General features: G+C 73.5%; 3 protein-coding genes across 4 annotated transcripts; 2 read left to right on the top strand and 1 right to left on the bottom strand.

The window, feature by feature from the left end:
- Positions 1-6,241: 6,241 nt before the first annotated feature.
- On the top strand, positions 6,242-11,825 carry LOC308039499 (cGMP-dependent protein kinase 1-like; the record flags this gene model as incomplete). Its single annotated transcript, XM_080342870.1, has 18 exons — positions 6,242-6,429; positions 6,501-6,667; positions 6,973-7,086; positions 7,157-7,262; positions 7,734-7,797; positions 7,993-8,070; positions 8,352-8,440; positions 8,773-8,838; positions 8,918-8,965; positions 9,722-9,860; positions 9,962-10,092; positions 10,201-10,290; positions 10,679-10,820; positions 10,921-11,084; positions 11,152-11,268; positions 11,445-11,507; positions 11,590-11,665; positions 11,739-11,825. Exons 1-18 carry the CDS (start codon positions 6,248-6,250, stop codon positions 11,823-11,825), a joined length of 1,923 nt encoding a protein of 640 aa, XP_080198996.1. The 5' UTR covers positions 6,242-6,247.
- A 360-nt stretch (positions 11,826-12,185) lies between these two features.
- Positions 12,186-19,841, bottom strand: EMILIN1 (elastin microfibril interfacer 1; the record flags this gene model as incomplete). Its single annotated transcript, XM_080341741.1, has 8 exons — positions 12,186-12,517; positions 12,884-13,018; positions 13,285-13,302; positions 13,418-13,525; positions 13,963-15,747; positions 15,819-16,000; positions 17,007-17,132; positions 19,669-19,841. 8 exons carry the CDS (start codon positions 19,839-19,841, stop codon positions 12,186-12,188), a joined length of 2,859 nt encoding a protein of 952 aa, XP_080197867.1.
- A 2,003-nt stretch (positions 19,842-21,844) lies between these two features.
- OST4 (oligosaccharyltransferase complex subunit 4, non-catalytic) lies at positions 21,845-22,525 on the top strand. 2 transcript variants are annotated; one of them, XM_080340919.1, is made up of 3 exons: positions 21,852-22,037; positions 22,156-22,289; positions 22,373-22,525. In XM_080340919.1, exon 2 carries the CDS (start codon positions 22,157-22,159, stop codon positions 22,268-22,270), a length of 114 nt encoding a protein of 37 aa, XP_080197045.1. In that variant the 5' UTR covers positions 21,852-22,037; position 22,156; the 3' UTR covers positions 22,271-22,289; positions 22,373-22,525. The 2 variants fall into 2 exon arrangements, with proteins under 2 accessions (XP_080197046.1, XP_080197045.1); XM_080340920.1 differs by having other exon boundaries at positions 21,845-22,037; positions 22,156-22,525.
- Positions 22,526-24,650: the final 2,125 nt, after the last annotated feature.

The raw sequence follows: 24,650 nt of genomic DNA, 5'->3' as shown, positions 1-24,650 counted from the left end.
ATGCTGCTGCTGGTGCCGGCGGTGCAGGCGGCCCCCAGGGCTGGGGGGCACAGGTACGGGGCTGTGGGGGTGTGCACAGGTATGGGGTGGTGCGGGTGTGAGCGGGGTACATGGGTGCGGGTGCACAGGCACAGATGGACACACGGCTGCAGGTGGGCACGGGGGTCTGTGGAGAGCGTGGTCTCGGTCAAGGACAGGGCTCAAGAGCACATGGGCTGCGCTGGGCTGTGGGGGTCCTGGGTGGAGAGGATGTGGTGTGGGGCACTGTGGGGACATCAGGCCAGGCTGGGGGGGGCAGCCCCCACCCCTCACTGTCCCCCACCCCTCACTGTCCCCCACTCAGGGGCACAGATGACCCCTCCTCTCCTGGCCAGGCCTGAGGCTCCCACCGCCCCGAGGCTGGATCCTGGTCCTGACCCGCTGAGCCCGGAGCCGCCTGCACTGCCGTGAGTCCCAGTCCCGTGGGGAGCCCCACGGCACCGGTGCGGCACCCCTGGACCGGGGGCTGCACGTCGGGGGGTTCGGGGCACGGGCTGTGCCCAGCTGGCTAGGTGGCAGGGTGGTCCTGGGGACAGCTATAGGGCAGGGCGGCCCTGGGGCAGGCTGTGGGGCGGGGCGGGGCAGTGTGTGCCCACCCCCAGCCCGGCTGCCCCCAGGCTGCTGCGGAGCGCGGTGCGGAGCCTGGGGCCACCGGAGCGGGACGCAGAGGCCATGACACGGGAGCAGGGTAAGGCCATGCGGCGGTGAGGGCCAGGGGTCCCACGGGGACAGTGATATGGCCCCACAGCCCCAGCCCCACAGCGCCCCGTGCCCCACAGCCCTGCTCTACCTCTTCGTGCTGCACGACCACGACCGGAGCGGGCACCTGGATGGGCTGGAGCTGCTGCAGCTGCTGGGAGCGGTGCTGGCACAGGACGGGGAGCGGCCGCACCCTGATGTGGTGGGTCCCACAGAGATGTCTCCTTGCACTCCGCGGAGCCCCCAGGACAGACCCTCACTCTGTCCCACCCCATCCCCGCAGGTGGCCGCGCTGGTGGACCGAGCCCTGGAGAGGCAGGACCTGAGCAGGGACGGGCTGCTCGACCCCCCCGAGCTGCTGCTCTCCCCGGGTCAGGGACAGGGACCCCCGGGGCAGCTCCCTGGGGACCTGCTGGCCGGGGCTGGGGCTGCACCTGGGGGGGATGCAGAGGCACATGGTGGGGACATGGGGGTGGAGGGCCCAGGGCATGGCCCGGCAGAGGGGCAGGCAGCCCTCCCGGGTGGAGCCAGCGATGCTGCAGCCCTGGAGGCGGAAGGTGTCCCTGAGCTGGAAGCCCCTAATGCTGAAGCCGTCGGGGCAGAGGAAGCCCCCGAGGCTGGAGCCCCCGAGGCTGGAGCCCCCGATGCCGGAGCCAGGGAGGTAGCTGATGTGTCTGAGCTGGCAGCGCCCAACGCTGCAGCCACCGAGGCAGAGGAAGCCCCCGGCAGCCCCGCGGGGGAGGCAGCCCCCGTTTGGGAGGACCCCGGGGAGGGGTAGGCGGTGGGAGCTGTGGGCAGGGCTGTGCCAGCCCCAGGGCACACAGCAGGGGGGTCCCTGTGCCCCCCCGTCCTGCGGCAGGGCTGTGGAGGATGGTGAAGTCGGCACTGCGCGGTTACCCCTGTAACGTGGTGGGACGGAGAAATACATTGCTGCCCTCACCCGGCTGCGGTCAGTGCAGCCCCTGGCCGGGGGGCCGGGCACAGCCGGGCTGCGGGAGGCAGTGCGGGGTTTATTGGCGGCAGGGGGTGCTGGTGCGGCAGGGGGTGCTGTGCCCCGGGGCGGAGGGTGTCCTGGCGTGGGGCGCCCGGCTCAGACGATGCCGTCGTAGCCCTGGATCCCACACTTCTTGCCCGCAACCTGGCAGCCAAAGGTGAGGGCGTCCTGCAGGCTCCTCCCTGGGGAACGGGCACCTGTCAGCCGTGCCAGGCTGTGCCAGGCTGTGCCATGGCCGTGCCGTGCCCAGGCCGGGCTGTGCCCACCTGCTGAGAGCGCGAAGATGACGGCGGCGTTGAAGGTGTCCCCGGCCCCCAGTGTGTCCACGAGGGTCTCTGGGGGGAAGGCGTCCGAGTGCACCAGCTCCCCGCTGGGCCCCACGGCGTCAGCCCCCTCCTCGGCCCAGGCGCAGATCAGCGTGGCCCTGGGGGGTCGGTGTGGTGGGTGTGCGGCACAGCCGTGTGCCCCCAGCCCGCGCCCCTGTGCCCCCTACCCTGGCTGGACGCGGCCGTGCAGCCCCCGCAGCGCCTCGGGGGCCGAGCGGTACCCGAAGTGCTGGGCCAGGTCCTTGCTGATGAACACCTGCGGGACAGGGGCCGCCGTGAGGGTGACACCCCTCGGCACCCCCAGACCCCAACACCCACTGGGCCTCAACCACACAGCACAGCTGCACCCCCCAGTATCCCAACTGCACCCCAGTGCTCCAGCCGCAACCCGCACCTCAACACACCACTGCACCCCCCTACCCCAAAACACTGTTGCACCCCGGCCCACACCCCTGCACCCTCTCAGGCCCCGGTGCCCCAAACTGTGCCCCCAACTGCCCCCCCCCCCCCCCCAACCCCGCTGCCGCCCCCCTCCAGCCTCCCGGCCGGTATCCCCGCCCTTTTCATAGCCCCGCCTAGCGGCGGTCCCGCCCCCTGCCGGTAGCCCCGCCCTGTCCGTCTGTCCGTATCCCGGCCCCGCCCCGCACCACATGTCCCAGGCCCAGCAGCGGCAGCAGCTCGTCCCGCGGCTTCTCCACCTCCACCGAGATGCGGACGCGTTCGCCCGCCGGCCGGGCCCGGTTGTGCCGCTCCACCCGCCGGATCATCGCCGCCTGCTCCTCCGCGTTCCGCGCCTGCGGGCGGCAGCGCCTGGCACCGGCTGCCCCGGGGCGCCCCCCCGCCGGGGTCCCCCAGCGCCGCGCTCACCTCCCAGTGGATCCACTTGTACTGGGAGAGGTCGACCCGCTCGAAGTCGCGGGCTGTCACGTCGGGCAGGTTCCTGCAGGGCGGGGGTCAGGCGGGGCGCGGTAACCCCAGCGGCGGCGCGGGGCGGCCTCGGGTGACCCCAGCCCGGCACCCGGCGGGGGGCAAAGGGCAGTGCCCGGGGTGGCACCGCCGGGTGAATCATTAATGATGGTGCCACTGGACCCTGAGATGAACTCAAAGGGCGACCAGGCTGAAGCTGCTGGGGCTGTAGGGGCTGGTGGTGCCCAACAGTCCCTTCCACCACCCACCCGTGTGAGCGCGGCCGGCGCTCTGCCCGGGCAAGGGCCACAGCCGCCCTGCGGCACCGGCACGGCCGAGGGAACAGAGTCCTGGGCACCGGGCAGCTGCGCACGCAATGCTGGGCGTCCGCGCAGGGTCGCACTGGCTGTCCCGCACACCGGAGCGCGTGGCCACGCAGGGATGCCACCGCCAATCACGGCCATGGCACAGGGGGTGATTGAGGACGATTGGCAGCGATTGTGTGTGCAGAATTACGGCGAATCACCCAATCTGGCACGCTGGACCCCCCGGCAGGCAGCGCTGGGCTGGAGCCTCTGCCAGGCTGAGCTGTGCGGGAGCCCCGGGGCGCAGGGAGCAGCCCCAGGCGACCGGCTCAGCCAGGGCAAAGGCAGAGATGGGGCCATAGCCCGAGCTGGCCCGGCCGAGCGCTGCCCACCGGGCAATTGGGCCGGGGCTGATGCCCTTACGTGTCATAGAGCACGATGGTCCGGGAGCCGCTGGCGGCACTGACAATGCAGCAAGCGCAGGGCACGTCCCCACAGGGCTGCCAGGCCACATGTGTCACATCCACGCCACGGCGCTGGAAATCCGCCGTAATGAAACTTGGGGGACAGAGAGCAGGGTGAGGGGCGCCACGCACCCATGGGCGTGCAGGATGGTGCGGGTGCCCCGGCTGGTGCTGGCGATGACGATGGAGGTGGGCAGGGAACCGCTGGGCTGCGGCACCGTGTGCCCCACGTCCACCCCGTAGCGCCGCAGGTCGTCCAGGACGAAGCTGCCGGCAGGAAAGACGCGGAGGGGCGGGAGGGAGCGTCAGGGGGGGCGGCCCTGGGACCCCACCGGCAGCCCCACCGCGCCCCACTTACTCGGCGGCGTGTCCGGGGGCCAGCGAGCCCATGAAGGCGCAGGGGGCTCCCAGCAGCGCCAGCACCGTGCAGGAGTTGGAGGCGTTCCCGCCGCGCTGCCACCGCTGCGACACGCACCTGCAACGCGCGGGACGTGGGCGCTGGGACCGGGACCAGCACCGGGAGTGCCCGGCCCGGCCGCGGTACCTGGTGTCCGAGTCCTCGGCCGGGAACGCCTCCACCACGCTGATGATGTCCAGACACACCAGCCCCACGCACATGATCCGCTTCTCCCCGCCGGGGGCTCCGGGGTCCCGCCGGGCGGCCGCTGCCATGCTGGACGCGCTCCGCTCGGCACCGGCACCGCCCGCCCCGCCCCAGCCACGCCCCCCAGAACGCGGCCAATCAGAATCCGCGAACGGGGCGGGGAAGGGCGCGGCCCCGCCCTCTCGCCGCACCGCGCGCACGCGCGGAAGCCTCGTGCGGAGCGTGCGTGGCGGCACGCGCTCCCGGGCACCGGTCACGGTCACCCCGGGGTACGCGCGGTGGCACAGCCCGGGCACAGCCCGCGTGCAGCCCGTGCGCACCCCCGAGCACACTCCCGTGCGCACCCCCCGGGCACACCCCCCGTGTACAGCCCCCGCGCACACCCCACGGGCACACCTCCCGCACTCCCTGCGCTCACTCCCGAGGCCGGGCCCCGCGCGGGTCCCGGGCGTGGGGCCGTGGAGGGAGGAGACCAGGGGGGTCGACCCGCGGGGGAGGGCACGTGTCCCGTCACCACGGGGGAGCCCGGAAGGAACTGTCACTGCGGGATGCACATTGGGGTGCAGGTTTAGGTGCAGGTCAGGGTGCAGGTTTAGGTGCAGGTTTAGGTACAGGTCGAGGTGTGGGTTTAAGTGCAGGTCGGGGTGCAGGTTTAGGTGCAGGTTGGGGTGCAGGTTTAGGTGCAGGTCAGGGTGCAGGTTTAGGTGCAGGTCGGGGTTCAGTTTTAGGTGCAGGTTGGGGTGCGGGTTTAGGTACAGGTCGGGGTGAAGGTTTAGGTGCAGGTTGGGGTGCGGGTTTAGGTACAGGTTTAGTTGCGGGTTTAGGTACAGGTCGGGGTGCGGGTTTAGGTACAGGTTTAGGTGCAGGTTTAGGTACAGGTCAGGGTGCAGGTTTAGGTACAGGTTGGGGTGCAGGTTTAGGTGCAGGTCGGGGTGTGGGTTTAGGTGCAGGTTTAGGTACAGGTCGGGGTGCAGGTTTAGGTGCAGGTTTAGGTGCAGGTCAGGGTGCAGGTTTAGGTACAGGTCGGGGTGCAGGTTTAGGTGCAGGTCGGGGTGCAGGTTTAGGTGCAGGTTTAGGTGCAGGTTTAGGTGCAGGTCAGGGTGCAGGTTTAGGTGCAGGTTTAGGTGCAGGTCGGGGTGTGGGTTTAGGTGCAGGTTTAGGTGCAGGTTTAGGTGCAGGTCGGGGTGTGGGTTTAGGTGCAGATCGGGGTGCAGAGTGCAGATCCAGCGGGCGCAGGTGTGGGTTGACATGGGCTGGGCGGGAGCTGCTGGGCAGGTTAATGTGTCACTGGGCTGCGGTGGCAGCGCGGGTGGGAGGAGACGGCGCGGGAGCGGGAGCGGTGGCACAGGTGAGTGTCCAGGTGTGGGGTGAGGAGTGGGGCTGCGTCCCCGGGCACCCGCAGCAGCCACCCCGGGGTGGCGGGTGGACGGGACAGGTCACTGTGTCCTCGTGCTGTGCCGGAGGCTGCGCCGGGGCCCCTCCAGTCTCCCTCGTGCTGGTGTGGTGGCACAACCTTTGCACAGGGCAGGGAGCGCCCGGGCACAGCGCCCGTGGGAGCCCACACCCACTGCACCGTGGGGCCGCGGCGGGACCGAGGAGCTGGGGTACAGCGGCGCTGAGTGCCCAGCACAACGAGGTCCTGGTGTCCCTGACCATGCCATGGCCACCTGTGCTGTGCCACAGCCACCTGCGCTGTGCTGTGCCATGGCCACCTGTGCCACACCGTGCCATGGCCACCTGTGCCACACTGTGCCATGGCCACCTGTGCTGGGCAGCGCAGAGCCCAGGCTGGCAGTGCCATGCTGAGCTGGCTGTGCCGTGGGAAGCCGCACCCCGTGCCCCCGGGTTGGGGGCTGGTGCCGCGGCAGGTGACACGGCGCTGGTCCCTGCCCGGCACCCCAGGCACGGGGATGGACGAGCGGCTGCGGGAGCTGCGGCTGCAGGAGGAAAGGACCTTCCTGCGGAGCGTGGCGCGGGAGGAGGCGCCGGAGCGTCCCCCTGACCAGTGGCACAGCCGGGCACCGGCCATCTTCCCCGAGCCCCTCGCCAGCGATGCCGCCCTCTGCGTGCCCAACAGCCCCAAGTCACACAGGTACCCAGCAGGGACCGAGGCGCCAGGGCTAGGAGTCCGGAGCTGCCCTGCCCGTGTCCCCATGTCCCCAGGGACCTCAGCTTGATCGCAGAGGCCGTGAGCCGCAGCGATTTCCTGCGGCGCCTGGGCGAGGGCTGCCCCGAGGCGCTGGCCCAGAGCTTCACCCCGGTCTGGCACGGCCCCGGTGACACCGTGCTGGCCGAGGGCACCGAGGGCACCGCCATGTACATTGTGGCAGGTGAGAGCGCGGCACTGGCACACGCGGGGGTGACGTGGGCCGGGTCGCACGTGCGCAGGCGCCTGTGCGCACACGGGTGTGCAGCAGGGTGAGCTGCTCTGCAGCGTGTGCCTGTGCGTCTGTGCACACGCGTGTGCTGTGTGCGCATCCGCTGCGGGACACGCACCACCCACATGCGCAGGGTGCACGTGAGAAGCTGGGCAGTCCCAGGTGTGCGCGTGTGTGCGCGTGTGTGCGCGTGTGTGCGCGTGTGTGCGCGTGTGTGCGCGTGTGTGTGTGCGAGGCCGCGGGCCGTGTCTCTGCAGAGGGGCAGCTCAGAGTGACCCAGCGGGGCCGGCAGCTGCGCACGCTGGGCCCGGGTGACGTGTTTGGGGAGCTGGCCATCCTGTACCACTGCAAGCGCACCGCCACCGTGCAGGGTGAGCACAGCCCTGCCCCGCGGGCCCGCTGTCACCGCAGCCCCCTGACGGCCCTGCCCCCGCTCTGTAGCACTTGGCCCCGTGCGCCTCTGGGCCATCGACCGGCAGCGGTACCGGGCCATCGCCACCAGCAACGCCAAGCAGAGACGGGCCGAGATCCTGAGCTCCCTGCGGACGTGAGTGCGGCCCAGCGCCCACCAGCACCCGCCACCCCCGGGCCCCGCGCCCCAGCCCCCTTGGGGTGGGTGCTGGCCCCTCCTGCCAGCCCTGGCCTGCAGAGTCCCCTCCCCGTCCCAGCCTTGTCCTCATCCCCATCGCATCTCATCTGATCTCAGCTGCATCCCTGTTCTCAGCCCCATCCCCATTCCCATCTCCATTCCTGCCCCCATCTCCATTCCCATCCCCATCTTCATTCCCAATCCCTGTCCTTCCCCAGCCTCTGTTTCTCCATCCCCTTCCCCAGCCCTGCCCACCGGCTGTGCTGGTGTCCGGGGTGCAGGCAGGGTGCAGGCAGGACATGGGCAGGGTGCGGGCAGGGCTCAGGCAGGACACGGGCAGGGTGCGGGCAGGACACGGGCAGGACACGGGCAGGGTGCGGGCAGGATGCGGGCAGGGTGCGGGAGCCCAGCCGGCCGTCTCGCCCGCAGGGTGCCCTGGCTGCGGGAGCTCTCGGACAGCCAGCTGTGCAAGCTGCTGGACGCCATGGAGGAGGTGGGTGGGCACTCGAGAAGGAACCCCGCGCGTGGAGTCCCGGGGTCTGGGACTTGTGCCCGTGGGGCCGCGGCCCGTGCGGGGCCGGGGGTGCAGCGCGGGGGCTACGGGGACGTGCCTGGGATGGCAGGACTGGGACCTGCGGGGAAGGGGGACTGTCCCCCGGCTGTCCCTGCCCGCCCCGTCCCTCCGCAGTGCAGCTTCGAGCCCGGCCAGGTCATCATCCGCGAGGGGGACGAGGGGGAAAACTTCTACATCATCCTGAAGGGCGAGGTGGGTGCGGGACCCCGCGCGGGCCCCGGCGGCGCCGGCCCGGCCTGACCCGTCCCGGTGCCGCAGGTGCGGGTGAGCCGGCCCGGCCTGACCCGTCCCGGTGCCGCAGGTGCGGGTGAGCCGGCCCGGCCTGACCCCTCCCGGTGCCGCAGGTGCGGGTGAGCCGGCCCGGCCTGACCCGTCCCGGTGCCGCAGGTGCGGGTGAGCCGGCCCGGCCTGACCCCTCCCGGTGCCGCAGGTGCGGGTGAGCCGGCCCGGCCTGACCCCTCCCGGTGCCGCAGGTGCGGGTGAGCCGGCGGGAGGGCGGGCGGGAGCGGCCCATCCGCGTCCTGGGGCCCGGACAGCACTTCGGGGAGCTCTCGCTGCTGCGGTACGTGCCCGCCTGCCCCGCACCCCTGCCCCGCACCCCCCGCCCCGCACCCCATGCCCCGCACCCCCTGCACCCCCCAGCAGCACCCGAGCTCTGGGGACACCCGCTGGGGTAACACGCCCCCGCGGTAACACCCCCAGTGGTGACACCACCCCCTGCAGTGACACCCCTGCAGTGACACCCTTCCCACTGCCTGTGGCGTCCCCGGGACGCTCCCGGTGAGCAGGACGGGGCGCGGCCCCGCTCACCAGCACCAGCTGCCTGGGCACACCCGGCTCTTGCCCCCCATGCCCCCCAGCCCGTTTCTCCCCGGTGACCCCGGCTCTGCACAGGAACACCCGCCGGACGGCGTCGTGCCAGGCCCAGGGACACGTCACCTGCATCACTGTGGCCAAGGAGTGGGTGTCCCCATGTCCCCCCACTGACGCCTGTCAGGGCACAGCCAGGACCCCCCCACTGACCCCTCCTCTGCCACAGAGATTTCCTCGAGATCAGCCCCTTCTGCCCCCCACAGTGCTCGGAGACGTGAGTGATGTGGCCCCCGGGACCCCCACCCCTTGGGGACCCCCGGGCAGTGCTGGGCTCCATGGGGAGCCCCCGGCCCCAGAGGAGACCCCCAGCATGGGGAGGCCCTGCTTCAGACGGGCAACTTGGGTCCTGCTGGTGATGGGGCAGGGGATGGGGGTCACGGGGGATGAGGGACATGGGGGTGGCCATGGCTGGGGGTCACGGGGGATGAGGGACATGGAGGTGGCCGTGGCTGGGGCCTCTGTGGGGAGGGGCCCCAGGCTGATGGGTGCGGGGGGTTGGGGGCGATGGTCCTGGCTGTCTATGAGTCACACGTGGGTCTGTGTCCCCACTGTCCCTGCACCCTGCGCCCGTCTCTGGGGCGCCACAGGAAGAGGCAGTGGGGATAAGGCAGTGTGGGTGCCCAGGGTGGAGTGGGATTGCCCCACTGCCCCCCACCCCGCTCTGGCTCCTTCCCACCCCAGAAACACGCCTGAGACTGAGACACCAGCTCCAGAGGATCCCAGGAGGTCAGTGCGGACGGGGACAGGGACGGGATTGGAGCCGGGGATGGGGGACGAGGCCACAGGGTCCCTGGGCTCACTGGGGGCTGCAGTGTCCCCGTTGCCCAGTTTGGCAGCACTGGGGTCCAGCCTGGTGCTGGGAGGTCCCCGGGGTCTGACCAGCGCCGTCCCTGAGGAGCAGCGGGGGCTCCTGGGCCCGGCGGCCCGCGGTGCAGGGGTGGGTGCTGCAGGGCCACGGTCCCCACTGCAGGGGCTGCGGGTCCCCGAGCCTGCGGCCGCCTCCGGCGCCGCTGCGGCTGGAGGAGCTGCTGCCCGTGCGCTACGAGGAGGGAGAGCAGCAGGGCCAGCGCGTGGTGCTGGGCACCGGCGGCTTCGGCAGGGTCGAGCTGGTGAGAGACGGACCCCGCGCCCCCTGCCCCGTCCTGCCGCGGCCGGCGGTGCCGCCCGGTGCCGCTCGGTGCCGCCCGGTGCCCACGGCGCCCGTGCCCAGGTGCGGTGCCGGGAGCGGCTCTTCGCTCTGAAGCGGATCCGCAAGGACTGGGTGGTGCGGACGCGGCAGCAGGAGCACGTGCGCACCGAGCGGCGGGTGCTGGCGGGCAGCAGCAGCCCCTTCGTCGTGGGGTGAGCGGGGCTGGGCCGTGGGGCCCGTGGGGACACCGGGGGCACTGCAGGGGCGGGGCAGCGCGGCCGCTGGCCGTGCCGAGGTGCCACCAGCCCCTGTGCTGGCAGGTTCTTTGGCACATTCCGGGACAGGCAGTACGTCTACCTGCTGCTGGAGTTCTGCCAGGGCGGCGAGCTGTGGACCAAGCTGCGGGAGATGTACGGAGCCGGGCGAGTAGTGCTGTGCCGGGCCATGCTGTGCCATGCTGTGCTGTGCCGGGCCATGCTGTACCATGCTGTGCTGTGCCATACTCTGCTGTGCCATGCCATGCTGTGCCATGCTGTGCCATGCCATGCTGTACCATGCTGTGCTGTGCCATACTCTGCTGTGCCATGCCATGCTGTGCCATGCCATGCCATGCCATACTGTGCTGTGCTGTGGAATGCCATGCTGTGCCATGCCATGCTGTACTATGCCGTGCTGTGCCATGCCATGCTGTGCCATGCTGTGCTGTGCCACGCCATGCTGTGCCCTGCTCTGCTGTGCCGTGCGCTGTGGCACGCAGCTCTGCAGCACGCCGCGCAGCTGCCGGTCCCGTGCGTGCAGGCGCTGCTTCGAGGAGCCGCTGGCCGTGTTCTGCTGCGCCTGCGTGGTGGAGGGCCTGGAGTACCTGCACGGCCGCGGCATCGTCTACCGTGACCTGAAGCCCGAGAACCTGATGCTGGACCAGCGCGGATACGTCAAGCTGGTACCGGGCGGGCGTCCCGGCAGCCGCAGCACCAGCGCGGCGGTGCCCAGGGCAGGGGGGCTGGGGGGCCTGTGCTGGCTGACGGTGCCGGTGCCCACAGGTCGACTTTGGCTTTGCCAAGGAGCTGGGGCGGGGGGAGAAGACGTTCTCCTTCTGCGGGACCCCCGAGTACCTGGCGCCCGAGATGCTACGCCAGGAGGGCCACGACTTCGCCGTCGATTTCTGGATGCTGGGCATCCTCACCTTCGAGCTGCTCGTGGGCAGGTGAGTTCCCTCCCCCAGGGCCGGCCGAACCCCTGCGGCGAGACCCCCACCTGCCTGCGCCCCACAGGCCCCCCTTCCACAGCGCCGACCCCCAGCAGATCTACAGCCGCATCCTGGACGGCATCTTCTCCTTCCCCGCCTTCCTGGGCGAAGCCGCCTGCTCCCTCATCAGCAAACTCTGCAGGTGCGGGGGCGCGGGGCCGGGGCGCCCCGGGCGGGGGAGGCACTGGGGTGCCTCGGGAGGGTCACTGCTCCCCGCTGTGCACGGGGGCGCCCCAGGTGTGCACGGGGGCCCCCCAGGTACGTCGTTGCCCCCGCTGAGGCGGGCGCCCCCCGCCCTGCCCACCCCGCTCCCCGCAGGCGCCGTCCGGGGCAGCGCCTGGGGAACACGGCCAGCGGCATCCGCGGCATCAAGAAGCACAGGTGAGGGGCGGGGACCCCGCGCCCCCCGGCCCCTCCTGCAGCCCCCCGGCCCCGGCCGGTGTTTATCAGCCCCCCTCCCCAGGTGGTTCGGGGCGCTGAAGTGGCGAAAGCTCTCCCTGCGGCAGCTGGAGGCACCGACCCTGCGGCTCGTCAGGGAGGTGAGGGGGGTCTGGGGGCTCATGAGGGCACTGCGGGGGCAGGCGGGGCCGGCTCTCACCCCGCGTCCCCCAGGGACCCCCCTACATCAACTTCAAGCGTTTCTCGGTCGACTGGGAGCCAGCAGAGGACGAGTTCTCAGGCTGGGACGAGGATTTCTGACGGCAGCGGGACCCCCGGGCTGGGCTGGCCGTGCCCCCGGCCCCGCACCCCTGGGTGATGCCGGGGCTGCCCTATGGCCCCCGTTCCCCGGGGTGGGGGTGTCCCCGGGCAATAAACGCCGGGGCCGCAGCCAGGCGCAAGAAGGAGCCGGAGCCCCGGGTACAAAACCCAGTGCCGCGTCTGTATTTGGTGGGGGGCAGTGGGGGGCCGGGCAGGTGGTGTGGGGTAGGGACGCGTGGTGGGGGGGAGCAAGGGGTGGGGGGTGCTGATAAATAACAGGACAAGTGGGGGGGGTCCTGCCGGGGTGTGGGGACCCCCCTGGCCCGGCTGGGGCGCCCACGCCAGGGGGCTCCGGGGGCTCTAGGGCTCGTCGGTGTCGTAGAGCAGGGCCCCGCTGAAGACGGTGAGGGGCTCGTCGGGCGCGTGGGCCAAGCGTCCCGACACCAGGTCCACGCAGAGGGTCTCGCCGGCCGCCAACGGCAGCAGGAGGCTGAAGACGCCGAGCGCGCCGGGGCTGGGCTGCAGCGCGGCCACCGGCTCCTTCTCCAGCCCCTCGGGCTGGAACCCGGCCGAGTCCAGGCGCGCGATGCCCTGGTTGGAGCGGGACAGCACGGCCTCCAGCTGCTCGCCCTTGTGCCCCGTCAGCACCGCGCTCACCAGGTACCGCCCGCTCACCGGCGCCGTGAACGTGCCTGCGGGGTGGTGGGCGTCAGTGCCGGCAGCCGCCCTGTGCCAGGGACCTCGTGCCCCCAGCGTGGGGTCTGCACCCCCGGGCTGCCCCACTGCACCCCACGGCCACCACTGCACCCCCGGGACATGCCCAGCCCCCCGAAAGCCCCCTATCCCACGGCCTTTAGTGCACCCCGGGACCAGGCGTCACCCATGAGAGTGCAGCTCACACCCCCCAATCCCACCCCACACCCGCCCCATAGTCCCCATTCACCCTGCAACCCCCATCCCACTCCATACCTGCCCCACAGCCCCCGTCCCACCCCACAGCCCCCATCCACCCCGCAGCCCCCTTTCCCCCATCCCAAGCCCCCGGCCGTGCCGCTCACCAGTCTCGGGGTCGTAGGCGCCGCCGTCGTTGAGCAGCACCTGGTCGAAGGGGACGGTGCCCGGCTCCGCGCGCTGGGTGCTCAGGGCGGCCGAGAAGGCGATGCGGGGCACGGAGCCCGGCGCCCCCACCGCGCCTGCGCACCGCGTCAGCACGGGGCGCCCAGCCCAGCACCTCCTGCCCCCCAAAGCACCTCCTGCCCCCCCAGACCAGCAACTGCACCCCCCCCACCCCATACCTGCCAATTTGCCGTGTCTGTGGCCCCCACCCTGACCACGTCCCCAGCCGTGCCCATCACCCCAGTGCCCTGTGCCCCCCCCTCCCCTTGCACCCACCCAGACACCCCTCAGCTGCGCTTGCAGACCCCCAGGTCCCCCACCAAGCCCCCCAGCCCCTGCCTACCTCTCTCTCCGGGCAGCCCTAGAGGGAAGGGGAGGAGGGGGCTGCACGGCTGGCACGGGGCAGGACCCCCAGGCGCTGGGTCCGGCCGTGCCAGCGCTGCCCCACTGCGGGGGGGGGGGGGGCTGCTCCTTACCCGGGGGGCCCATGGGGCCTTGTTCTCCATCTTTGCCAGGGGGCCCGGAAGGCCCGGGGGGGCCCATCTCACCCCTGGGGCCAGCAGGTCCAGGGGGGCCGGGGGGGCCTGAAGGTCAGATGGGGGTTAGAGCTGCCCTGGCCCCTCGGCCCTTCCCCTCACCCCACAGCCCTGCATCCCCATGTCCACAGACCACAAAGCCCCATGGCTTGTGTCCCCATGTCCCCAGACCTTGAGGCTCCATGTCCCTACTCCCCACCACCCCCAGCTCCCCCCAGCCGTGCCCCACATCCCCACACCCCCATCCCTCTCTCTCTGGTAACTCCATATCCCCATTCCTCAAAGGCCCGTGTCCCCATGATTCTACCATGGTCCCCAGGCACCATCCCTGCTCCCCTGTGATGCCTTGTGTCCCCATGCCCCTGTGTCCCTGTGTCCTCATGACCCTGTCATGGTCCCCAAGCACCGTCCCTGCAGCCCTGTTCCCCCTGCTCCCCGTGATGCCTTGTGTCCCCGTGTCCCCATAACCCCATGTCCCCGCGCACCGTCGCGGTCCCGCCGTTCCAGGCGCAGCACGTCCCCTCGCAGGTGCTGCAGGCTGCTGTTGAGGGCGCTGAGCCGGCGCGGGAGCTGCGAGTCCAGCGCCTTGTGCAGCAGCGCGGCGTGTGCGGCGGCCGAGCCGTTCAGCTCCCGCACGGCGCCCCACAGCCCGGCCACGTGCCGGCCCAGCCCGTCCCGCAGCCCCCGCAGCCCCCCGGCCACGGCGTCCAGCTGCTCGCACAGCCCCTCCAGCTTGGCCACCCGCGGCTCCAGCCCGGCCGGGCAGCCCCCGGCCCGCGTCAGCTCCCGCACCAGCGCCTCCAGCCGCTCCTCGCTCTCCGCCTCCCGCGCCGCCGCCGCCGCCGCCGCCTGGTCCAGCTCGGCCACGATGCGGTCGGTGACGCCGCCCAGCTGGCGCTGCCGGGCGTCCTGCTGGTCCAGCGCGTCCTGCAGCCCCTGCACCGTGCCGTTCAGCCCGCCCAGGCCCAGCAGCGCCGCGGCCAGCTCGTCCCGCAGCGCCCGCAGCTCGGAAGGCGACGGGCCCCCGAACACGCCGAACCCGTCCAGCGGCGGCTCCGGCTCCGGCTCCGGCGGGGCGGCGGCGGGCCCGGGCCGGGCCGGGCCGCAGGCCGCGGTACACGCGTCCACCTGCGCCCGCAGCCGCTCCAGCTCGGGCCCCGGGGCGCACGTCCGGGGGCAGGGGCCGTCGCGCAGCCCCCCCAGCTCGGCCTCCAGCCGCCCCGTCCGGTTGCGGAGCCGCGCCAGCTCCTCCGCCACGGCCCCCCCCGGCTCCAGCCGCCCCGCCAGCCCCCCCAGCGCCTCCCCCTGCGCCCCCAGCAGCTCCCGCAGCTCCGCCCCGTCCGCCCGCAGCCCGCGCAGGGTCCCGGCCAGCCCGTCCCCGCCGGTCCCCAGCGCCCGCAGCTGCCCCTCGGTGTCCTGCAGCCGCCGCTCCAGCTGCCGCACCAGGGGCCCGAGCTGCCCGTCCCCGTCCCGCCCCGCCGGCGCGGGGGTGGCGGGGCAGGGCTGGCCGCAGCGGGCCAGCAGCCCCTCCAGCTCGGCCAGGCGGGCTCCGCGCTGCGCCCCGCTGGCCGCCAGCCCCTCCACCGCCCGGCTCAGGTTGGCCAGGCGGCCCGGCAGCCCGCCCTGCCGGGGCTCGGGTTCGGGGGACCACGGGCCGGCCCGCGACGCGTTCAGCCGCCCCTCCAGCTCCGCCAGCCGCCGGGCCAGCACCGGCCCCTGCCCGCCCGGCCCCAGCGCGGCCGTGGGCAGCCCCTCCAGCCGCCGCTCCAGCTCGGCCAGGCGCCGGTGCAGCTCGTCCGGCGGCGGGGCGGCGGGGGCCAGGCGGCTGCTCAGGCTGCTGATGTGCCGCTGCACCGACTCCACCGCGTCCCGGTTGCGCTGGTCCACCGAGCCCACCAGCTTCTCCAGCGCCCGCATGCGCTCCCGGTCCTCGGCCGCCTGCCGCCGCAGCCCCTCGGTGCCGGCCGCGCAGGCCGCGCACGTCTCCTGCAGCCGCTGCTCCAGCTCGCTCAGCGCCGGGCCCGGGCCGGCCCGGGCGCTCTCCTGCCGGCGCAGGCGGCTCTCCAGCTCCTCCAGCCGCCGCTGGACGTGGCTCAGCGCCTCCCGCATCTCGGCGGGGGCGGCCGCGTCGGCCACCTGCTCGCCCTCGGGGCCACCGTTTGCCGCGGGGCGCGGGTGCTCCGGCGGGCCGGCCCGCAGCTCCTCCACCTGCTCGCTCAGCCGCCGCACCTGCTCCTCCAGCCGCCGCACCTTCTCCGCGTCCCCGCCACCTGCTGCCGCACGCACCGTCAGAACCGTGGCCGTGCCGAGGCCGCCCCCCGGCGCGTCCCCCCAGCGCTACCTTCGCCCCCCAGGCCGCTCAGGGGGTTGCCGAAGCCGGAGAGCGTGGGGCGGCCGGTAGGCAGGGGGGCGGCCGGCCCCTCGGTGCAGTCCTCGCCCGAGTAGCCCTGGCAGCAGCGCCAGGCGAGTTCCGACACCGTGCGCTGAGCCACCTTGTAGCGGGGCCGCAGGAAGCTCCGGTACCTGCGGCACAGGAGACCCCGTGCAGGGGGGCGGGCGGGGGGAGCGGGGCTGGTCCTGGGCCAGCAGGGGAGGGGAGAGACCCTGCCCGCAGAGACCTGCACACAGTCCTGCCCGCAGAGACCCTGCCTGCACACAGCCCTGCCCGCAGAGACCCTGCCCGCAGAGACCCTGCCCACAGAGACCCTGCCTGCACACAGCCCTGCCCGCAGAGACCCTGCCCGCAGAGACCCTGCACACAGTCCTGCCCGCAGAGACCCTGCCCGCAGAGACCCTGCCTGCACACAGCCCTGCCCGCACAGCCCCTGCCCGCAGAGCCCCTGCCCGCACAGCCCCTGCCCGCAGAGACCCTGCCCGCAGAGACCCTGCCCGCACAGCCCCTGCCCGCAGAGACCCTGCCCGCAGAGACCCTGCCTGCACACAGCCCTGCCCACACAGCCCCTGCCCACAGAGACCCTGCCTGCACACAGCCCTGCCCACAGAGACCCTGCCTGCACACAGCCCTGCCCACACAGCCCCTACCCACAGAGACCCTGCCTGCACACAGCCCCTGCCTGCACACAGCCCTGCCGCACAGCCCTGCCCGCACAGCCCTGCCGCACAAACGCCGAACGCCCGCTCTCTGGGGCAGCCTGGTGTGTTGAGTTGAGAGCCATGGGGCAGCAGCTCGGGGCTGAGCCTCTTGCTCAACCGCCGGGAGCCGGAGGGGCAGCCCCCGCCCGACCCCCACCCGGCGCTGCATCACCCTCTGCCAGCCCCACGGCCCCACAGGGAGGCCGGGCCGGGGAGCCCCGGGCCTGCGGGCTGGGGGGGCCGGTCACCCCTGGCACCGCCGGAGGCCGCGGCTCTTGCGAAAAGTAAACACGACCCCGGGACGGATAAACAGCGGAGGCGGCAGCGAGGGGCGGCGGGGCCGCGGTCAGACCCAGCTGCTCCGGCCCTGAGCCCTCCCAGGGCCCCCCAGAGCCCCCCAGAGCCCCCCGGGGCCCCCAGCCCCGTCCCCACTCACGCCAGGACGCGGGGGCACTGCAGCTGCCCCCAGGCGCAGGGCTGGTAATCCGGCTTCACGAAGCTCTCCACGCCGTCCTCCACCACGCAGCTCACGCGGCGCGTCACCACATAGGCACACCAGTTCCTGCGGACGGGCACGGCTCGCACCGCGCACCGGGCACGGGCCGGCGCACACCGGGCACCCAAACACACACCGGGCATCGTCACAGCACACACCGGGCACCCCAAACACACACCGGGCACCCAAACAGACAGTGGGCACCCAAACACACAGCGGGCATCGTCCCAGCACACAGCGGGCACCCTAAACACACAGTGGGCACCCAAACACACAGCGGGCATCATCCCAGCACACACCGGGCACCCCAAACACACACCAGGCATTGGCCAGCGCACACCGGGCACCCCAAACACACACCAGCTATGGGCTGGTACACACCGGACACCCCAAATACACACCGGGCACCCAAACACACACTGGGTATCCCAAACACACACCGGGCACCCCAAACACACACTGGGCACCCCAGTCACACACCGGGCATTGTCCGGCGCACACCGGACACCCCAAACACACACCGGGCATTGTCCCAGCACACACCGGCTCCCCCAGCACGCCCCCTGCCCCAATGCACACCGGGCATCGTCCTGGGATGCATCAGGTACCCCCGGCACACACCAGCCCCCCAGCCCGGCCCCACGCTGGCCCTGCTGGCCCCACCGGTAGCAGCCGTCACGGCCCAGCGCCGCGGGTTAATGGGCCGGATCCTGCCCTTTCATCCCCGCTCTGCCGGTGGCACCAGCGTCCTTTGCCGAGCCCCGGCGGGGGCCGGCGGCACCACAGGAGCGGCTGCAGCCCCCAGCCATGGGGCAGCTCTGGGGAGCCCTGTGGGAACTCGGGGCACCTGGCAGGGCTCGGGGTGCCAGGGGCGCCATCACACCATGCTGTGGGGCCTGTTTTGGGGATGGATGTGCCACATCCGCCCCATCGCTGTCCCACGTGTCCCTGGTCCCCTGCACTAGTGGGGCCTGGGTAGCCACTCATTGGGGTCACAGCTTCCCCCACGGCCATCGAACCCCCAACCAGGAGTCACCGCCCCGGCCAGGGCGAGCAGCAGGGACGGGGGACGGTGACCCTGGGGGCACTGCCCCCCAGCACAGCCACGCCCGGGCTGGACACAGCCCCCGACCAGCCCCCCGGCTGCCGGGGCCCCGGCCCAACGGCGGGACCCCCGCCCGGCCCCACAGGCTGCCGGGACCCCGGCGCAGCCTTATATGGAGTGAGCGGAGCCGCGGCCCCGCAGCCGGCACCCCCAGCCCCACACGGAGCGGCCCCCCCGGCAGCCCCGCAGGGACCGGCCCCCCCGGGCTGTGCTGGGGCCCGCGGAGCCGCGGCCGGTTCCCGGCAGCCCGGCTGGTTCCCCTCAGGCCCCGGCTGGATTCCAGCTCCTCCCCAGGGGCCGCTGGAAGTTTCTGCGCCGACCGACACCCCCCCCGCCTCCTCCTCCCCATCCCCCGGCCTCCCCGCGTCCCCCTCGGCCCCACGCCCGCGGGACCCCCCGGGCTGCCCTGGGGTCCCAGCGCCTGGGACCAGGGACGAGGTGGGACAGGAGCCCTCCTGAACGGGCAGGGCATGGGGACACAACCCGTGCCCCCAAGCCGTGGGGATGGGTCACTGTGCCCCCCGAGCTGCCGGCAAACGCTCAGCCGTGTCCCTGCCCGCCGCGGTGCTGTGGGGCTGGGCTGGGGCCTGGGGGTGCCTGCCCCATGTGCCCCTTCCCAGGCAGCCCCCTAGGTCTGCCCTCCTGCGCTGGGCCGCTGGGGCTGCCGTGGGGCCGCCGTGGGGCCGGGCCGGGCAGGCGCTGGCCGCGGCCGTGCCGGTGCAGCTCCACCCCGCACGGCCACACTGATGTGGCCGCGGTGAGTGTGACCCCAACCCGGCGTGGGGCCACCCCCAGCCCTGCACCCCCCAGCTCCCCGACCCACAGGCACGAGCTGCCCCAGGGCAGCCCCACAGCCCCACACTCGCAGCCCCTGGCACCAGCAGGGACAGGGACAGGCACGAGGACGGGGACAGGGTGGGTCCGGGCCCCTCACTCCGTCCCCGTCCCCGCCAGCGCGGTCCCTGTGCCGGGGTGCACAGCACCCGTGAGTGATGCTGCGGCAGGGCCGGCCCCGGGATCCCCGGCACCAGCACGCCCGGCGCCGGCAGCCGCTGCCCCGGCCGGCACGGCCCCCGGGAGCCGCAGCTCACCGGTGCCCGCTCCCCGCGCCGCGTCTGTCCCGAGCCCCTCGCGGTGCCGTGTCCCACGTGCAGCCCCGGGACCGTCCCCTCCACGTGCGCCCACCGCCCGCACCGGCCCTGCGCCGGGACCGCGGGTGGGGCGGCCCCGGCAGGTCCAGGAGCCCGCAGCGCTGTCCCGGGCACAGCCGCACCGGGCACAGCCGCACCCCGCACAGCGCACCCCGCACAGCCGCACCCCGCACAGCCGCACCCCGCACAGCGCACCCGCTGGGGCGGGACCCGCCGCCCCTCGCCGCGCATCCCGAACTGGACACGGCACGTGCCGCCACCCGTGGCATCGGCGTGGGCAGATGCGCCCGGCTCCCTCAGCGCCGCCCGGGTCCCCTCCCAGCACGGCCCGGCGTCGCGGTCCTACCTGTGCCGGCTGGCGGCCCGGGCAGCACCGTGGGCCACAGCGGGGCCCTGGGGGGCCGTGGCCTGGACGGCGCTGAGCGGGGCGGCCCCCCCGGTGTACAGGCTGTACCTGGGGGGGAAGTTCGCGGCCAGGGCCTGAGCGGCCAGGAGGCACGGCCAGAGCCAGGGGGCCATGCTGGCCGGCAGGCGCGGTGCGGCGTGGCGCGGTGGGGCTCGCTGCGGCTCGGCCGGCACGGCCCAGCTCAGGAGTGCACGGCGCGTCCCGCGGCGGCTGCCTGGCTGCTGGCTCTGCGCGGCTCGGCACGGCGCGGCTCGGCACGGCCGCTCTGCCCTCCCCTCGGCCGCGCCTCGGCCGGCCCCTCGCCGCCAGAGCCGCCCCGGCGCTGCCCGACGGCTGGGTCCCCGGGGCCCCCCGCTTCCTGCCCGCTGCGGCCCCCTCCCCGGCCCGCGCAGCCCCCGGCGCGCCGCGGCCTCTGCCGGGCACCGCGGCCCCCGCCCCCGCCACCCGCACATCTGGTTCTCGTTAGGCCGGGACGCCAGCGGGGACGGGAAGGGGGGACGGGGAAGCCAGAGAGGCCGGGCAGGGGGCCAAGGCGGCCGGCAGCCAGCGCGGCCGGTGCTACCGCCACGGCTCCCACCCTGCGCCGCCACGGCCTCCCGGCCACGGCCCCGCACAGCGCCTGCACCGCCATGGCCGCTCCTGCGCGTCCCGCTGCCCGCTGCCCGCACACCGGGGCTGCCCTCGCCGCTCCCCAGCTCGGGCGTCCCCGGGCCAGGCTGGGGCTGCCGCGCTCCCCATGGCCCCGGTGCTGCTGGCACGGCATGGCGTGGCCCCGCTGGCGCTGGCCGGGGCTTCCTGCACCCGGCACACGGTGTTCGACCCGGCCACGTCCCTGTGAGCCCGCACACCGTGTCCCCGTGCCGGTGCCATGTGCCGGTGCCATGTCCCGGTGCCAGCCGTGCTGCTCCGGAGCTGGGCACAGCCCCACGTCCCCGCTGTGCTGGGGACGGGGGTCACCGGGCCCACAGGGACCCAGCCTGGAGCAGGTGGTGACACCGCAGCCACCCCGGCCCCATGGTGGGACAATGGCCGCCCTGGCCCGGGCCTGCAGTGACACCACGGCTTCCCCACACCAGCGGTGATGTAACAGCCTCCTGGTGACATCACAGCTTGGCCCCAGCCCTGGTGACGTCACGGGCTGGCGCGGCAGCCGCGGGAACCGCTGGATCGAATGTGGGTTAAACACAAACAGCTGCCGGCAGCTGGGCGGGGGAGGGGCGGGGACACGGACACGGGGTGGTTGGCTTTGCCCTGTGCCGCAGCCAGAGCCGGGGGGCAGTGCGGCCGGGGGCAGTGCGGCCGGGGGGCAGTGCGGCCGGGGGGCAGTGCGGCCGGGACCTCGACCCCAGGGACCAGCGCTGTCCCCGCTGCGGCCGGGGACGCAGGGGCGGCGGGGGGGCAGGACCCAGGGGGCTCACTGCTGGGACCCCCGGGCTGTGGCCAGCCCTGCACCCGGCCCAGTACAGCCCAGCACGGCCCAGTACAGCCCAGTACAGCCCACTATGGCACGGCATGGCACGGCACAGGCCAGTATGGCATGGCATGGCATGGCACGGCACAGCCCAGTATGGCACGGCACGGCACGGCACGGCCCAGTATGGCATGGCATGGCACGGCACAGCCCAGTATGGCACGGCACGGCACAGCCCAGTATGGCATGGCACGGCACGGCACGGCACAGCCCAGTATGGCACGGCACGGCCCAGTATGGCACGGCACGGCCCAGTATGGCACGGCACGGCACAGCCCAGTATGGCATGGCACGGCATGGCACAGCCCAGTATGGCACGGCACGGCACGGCCCAGTATGGCGCGGCACGGCACGGCCCAGTATGGCACGGCACGGCCCAGCACGGCCAGTATATCCCAGCACACCCATCCCGGCCCCGCCGCCCCGCGCTCCCCATCCCGGCCCCATCAGCGCTATAATTAACTCCACCCGCCGGCCCCGCCCACCGAGCCCCGCCCTGGTGTAGCCCCGCCCCGGTGTAGCCCCGCCCCGGTGTAGCCCCGCGGGCCGTGTTGTGGGGCGGCGGCTGCGGGGGGCCTGGGGGGTTCCGGCCCTTCGCGGGGGCACCGGGGGCAGTGACGTCACTGCTGGGCCGGGGCCAGGAGTTCTGACGTCACCGCGCGCGTGTGTGAAGTGCGCGCCCTGCGGCGGGGCCCAGCAGCCGTGACGTCACGCCGTGGTCGGCCCTCGTCCGTGACGTCACCGCAGAGTCCGAGGCCCCGCCCCTCCCGCCGTGCCCCGCGGCCGGAAGTCGCGCGCGGCGCAGGGAGACGTGGCGGCGGCGGCGGGACCGGAGCGCGTGAGCGCGGGGGGGCCGGCACCGGGGGTGACGGGGGGGGGCGGGGCGGGGGGAGCGGGGGCTCGGGGGGCGGGGCTCCCTGCGGGGCGCCCGAACCCCTGGCAGCGCGTCCCCGCAGGATGGTGACGGACGTGCAGCTCGCCATCTTCGCCAACATGCTGGGCGTGTCGCTGTTCCTGCTCGTCGTGCTCTACCACTACGTGGCCGTCAACAACCCCAAGAAGCAGGAGTGAGCCCCGGCGGGCAGGCTCGGTGAGACCCGTCCGGCACCCCCGGCGGCCCCGTCCCGCGGAGCCGGCCCCGCCCCGGCCGCGCTCACCCTCGTCCTCCCGCAGGGCCATGGCGGAGCGGGACCGGGACCGGGACCGGGAGCGCGAGCGGGAGCGGGAGCGCGCCCGGGGCGCAGCCGGCGCGGCGCCGCGCTGACGGAGGAGACGCCGCGTTTTCCAAACCAGCCTTTACCAGAAACACGCTCATACCAGACAAAACCGTGTGGTGTAAAAATCCCCGGCCCCTCCGCCGGGCCCGCGGGGAGGAGCGGTGCGGGGCGGCGCTGAGCGGTGCGGGGCGGCGCTGAGCGGCGCGGGAGGCGCGGGGCGGCGGGGCCGGGCTCCGTGCCGGTGCAGCTCTGGTCGCGGTCCCGGCGCTGCCCGCGCCGTGCGGGCCGCAGCGCGTGCCGGGCGGGGCGCTGTGCGGTCAGGCCTCGGCGCAGAAGAACAGCAGCTGCCGGTAGGAGCTGAGCGCGGGGGGGCCGGTGGCCGCGCCCGGCGGGGAGCGCGGCGGGGAGCGCCCGGGGCGCAGGGCCGGGAGCGCCCTCCTCGGCGCGGGGCGGGGCTCCCCCTGCCCGCAGCGCGGCCCCCGGGCACCGCGGGCCCCCCGGCCCCCGCATGCCGCAGGTCCCTCGGCGCTCAGCGCCCCCGCGGCCGGAGCCGCGCTGTCCTGGCACAGTCCTGGGGGCACGGAGACCAGTGTCAGCACCCGTGGGGCCGGGCTGGGTCCCCACAGCCCCCGTCACAGCTCATCGGGGTCACCCAGCCAGTGGGGGGGTGACAGACACCCAAACAGGCGCCGTGGCCCCGTGAGGCCGGCAGGTGGGGCAGCCCCGGGCTGTGCCGTACCTGCGGGGGGCTGTGCCGTACCTGCGGGGGGCTGTGCCGTACCTGCGGGGGGCTGCGTGGCGCGGGCCCCGTTGTGGCTGCACGTCCTGGCCCCGGGGGCCGCGGTGCTGCCAGCGCAGAGGCTGGGCAGGCTCTGGCTGGTCACGGCCGCTCTCCGCCGCACGGGGATCCTGCTGGGGCGCGGGGGGCGGCCCCCCGGGCTGCGGAGAACCAGGCAGCGCTCCTGAGCTGGGGGCTGCCCAGGCCCCCTTTCCCGGCTCGGGGCTGGCTGTGCGCGGCCCCACGCTGTGGCCAGTGCCGGCACCTACCTGGGCTGCTCTGGGGGTCTCCTGGGGTCCGGTTTCTTCGGCAGTGCCTGCGGAGAGGGGACAAGGAGGTGAGTGCCAGGAGGGTGTTTGTCCCCACTCTCGCTGGACCCTGTGCCTGGGTGTTTGCGTGGCTTGGGAAGTGTTTGTGGGGCAGAAGCTCCTGGCAGAGACCCACAGCTCGGGGGGGTCTCAGCCCCACAGCCAGGGGGGTCCAAGCCCTTTGGGAAGCCCCCGCCAGCCGGGGCGGTCAGTGTGCAGTCCCCCGTGCCCCAGATGGGGCGTGCAGCTCAGTAGGGGGTCCAGCACCTCTCCGCACAGCCCTGGCCCAGCTCCACGTCCCCCGGGCCTGGCTGGCAGTGCCCGTGGGGCAGCCCCCTCCCAAGGACCCTGCACCCCCAGGCTCCCTCCCCGCCGGTGCCCGTGGTACCTGCGGCAGTGCCGTGCTGTGGGCAGCTGCTGGATCTCCTGCGCCGCGCTGGGCCTGGCGTGGTCCATGGCAGCTCAGCGCCGCCCGGGCGCCCAACAGGAGCCCTGTGTGAGGAACGAGACAGCTCAGCCCAGGCAGGGACATGGGGCGGGGGGGCTGTGAGCAGGCACAGGCACAGCCGTGCCGGGGCAGCCGCGGCTCAGTGCCGGTTCACGCGCTGGCCCTGCTGGACTCTGACACACGATGTTGTCCCCTGGGGAACAGACAGCGCGTGAAACGCCCAGGCCAGCCGTGAGCGTGGGGTCCAGACCCCCAGCAGATGTGACCCGCGAGCAGGCGCCGCTGCAGCACAGTCTGTGCTGGGGCTGCGGCTTTAGGGGTGACAGCGGGTGGTACCAGCGAGTGACAACTCCTGCCCCTTCCCCACGGCACAGATCTCGGCAGCGGGACGATGGAGCGTGACTCGGGGACAGTGTCCTCCTCCTGTGCCACCAGCCACCGCCTGGGCACAGCTGGTGGGATGGCTGTGCCGTGCGGCTCGTACAGCAGAGCTGGGGGTCAATGCATTCCCGGCCACGTGTCCCGGTGCAGCTGTGGTGGCAGCCAGCGAGGGGACAGCACAGGCTGGGGACAGTGACACTGACCCATGCTGCGGGACAGGCTCTGCCCCTCCAGCCCCCCGGCTCTGTTCCCCCAGCGCCCGACTGTCACCGGCAGCCGGGGATGGGCTGAGCGCACACGGCACAAAGACCAGACGTTA

Source organism: Nesoenas mayeri (assembly GCF_963082525.1).
Source record: "Nesoenas mayeri genome assembly, chromosome: 3".
NCBI classification, from domain to species: Eukaryota; Metazoa; Chordata; class Aves; order Columbiformes; family Columbidae; genus Nesoenas; species Nesoenas mayeri.
This window is presented reverse-complemented; position numbering and strand designations above follow the sequence as displayed.

What these genes read in the sequence shown, in the direction of transcription:
- OST4 (XM_080340920.1), top strand. Translation starts at nt 22,157, where the DNA reads ATGGTGACGGACGTGCAGCTCGCCATCTTCGCCAACATGCTGGGCGTG.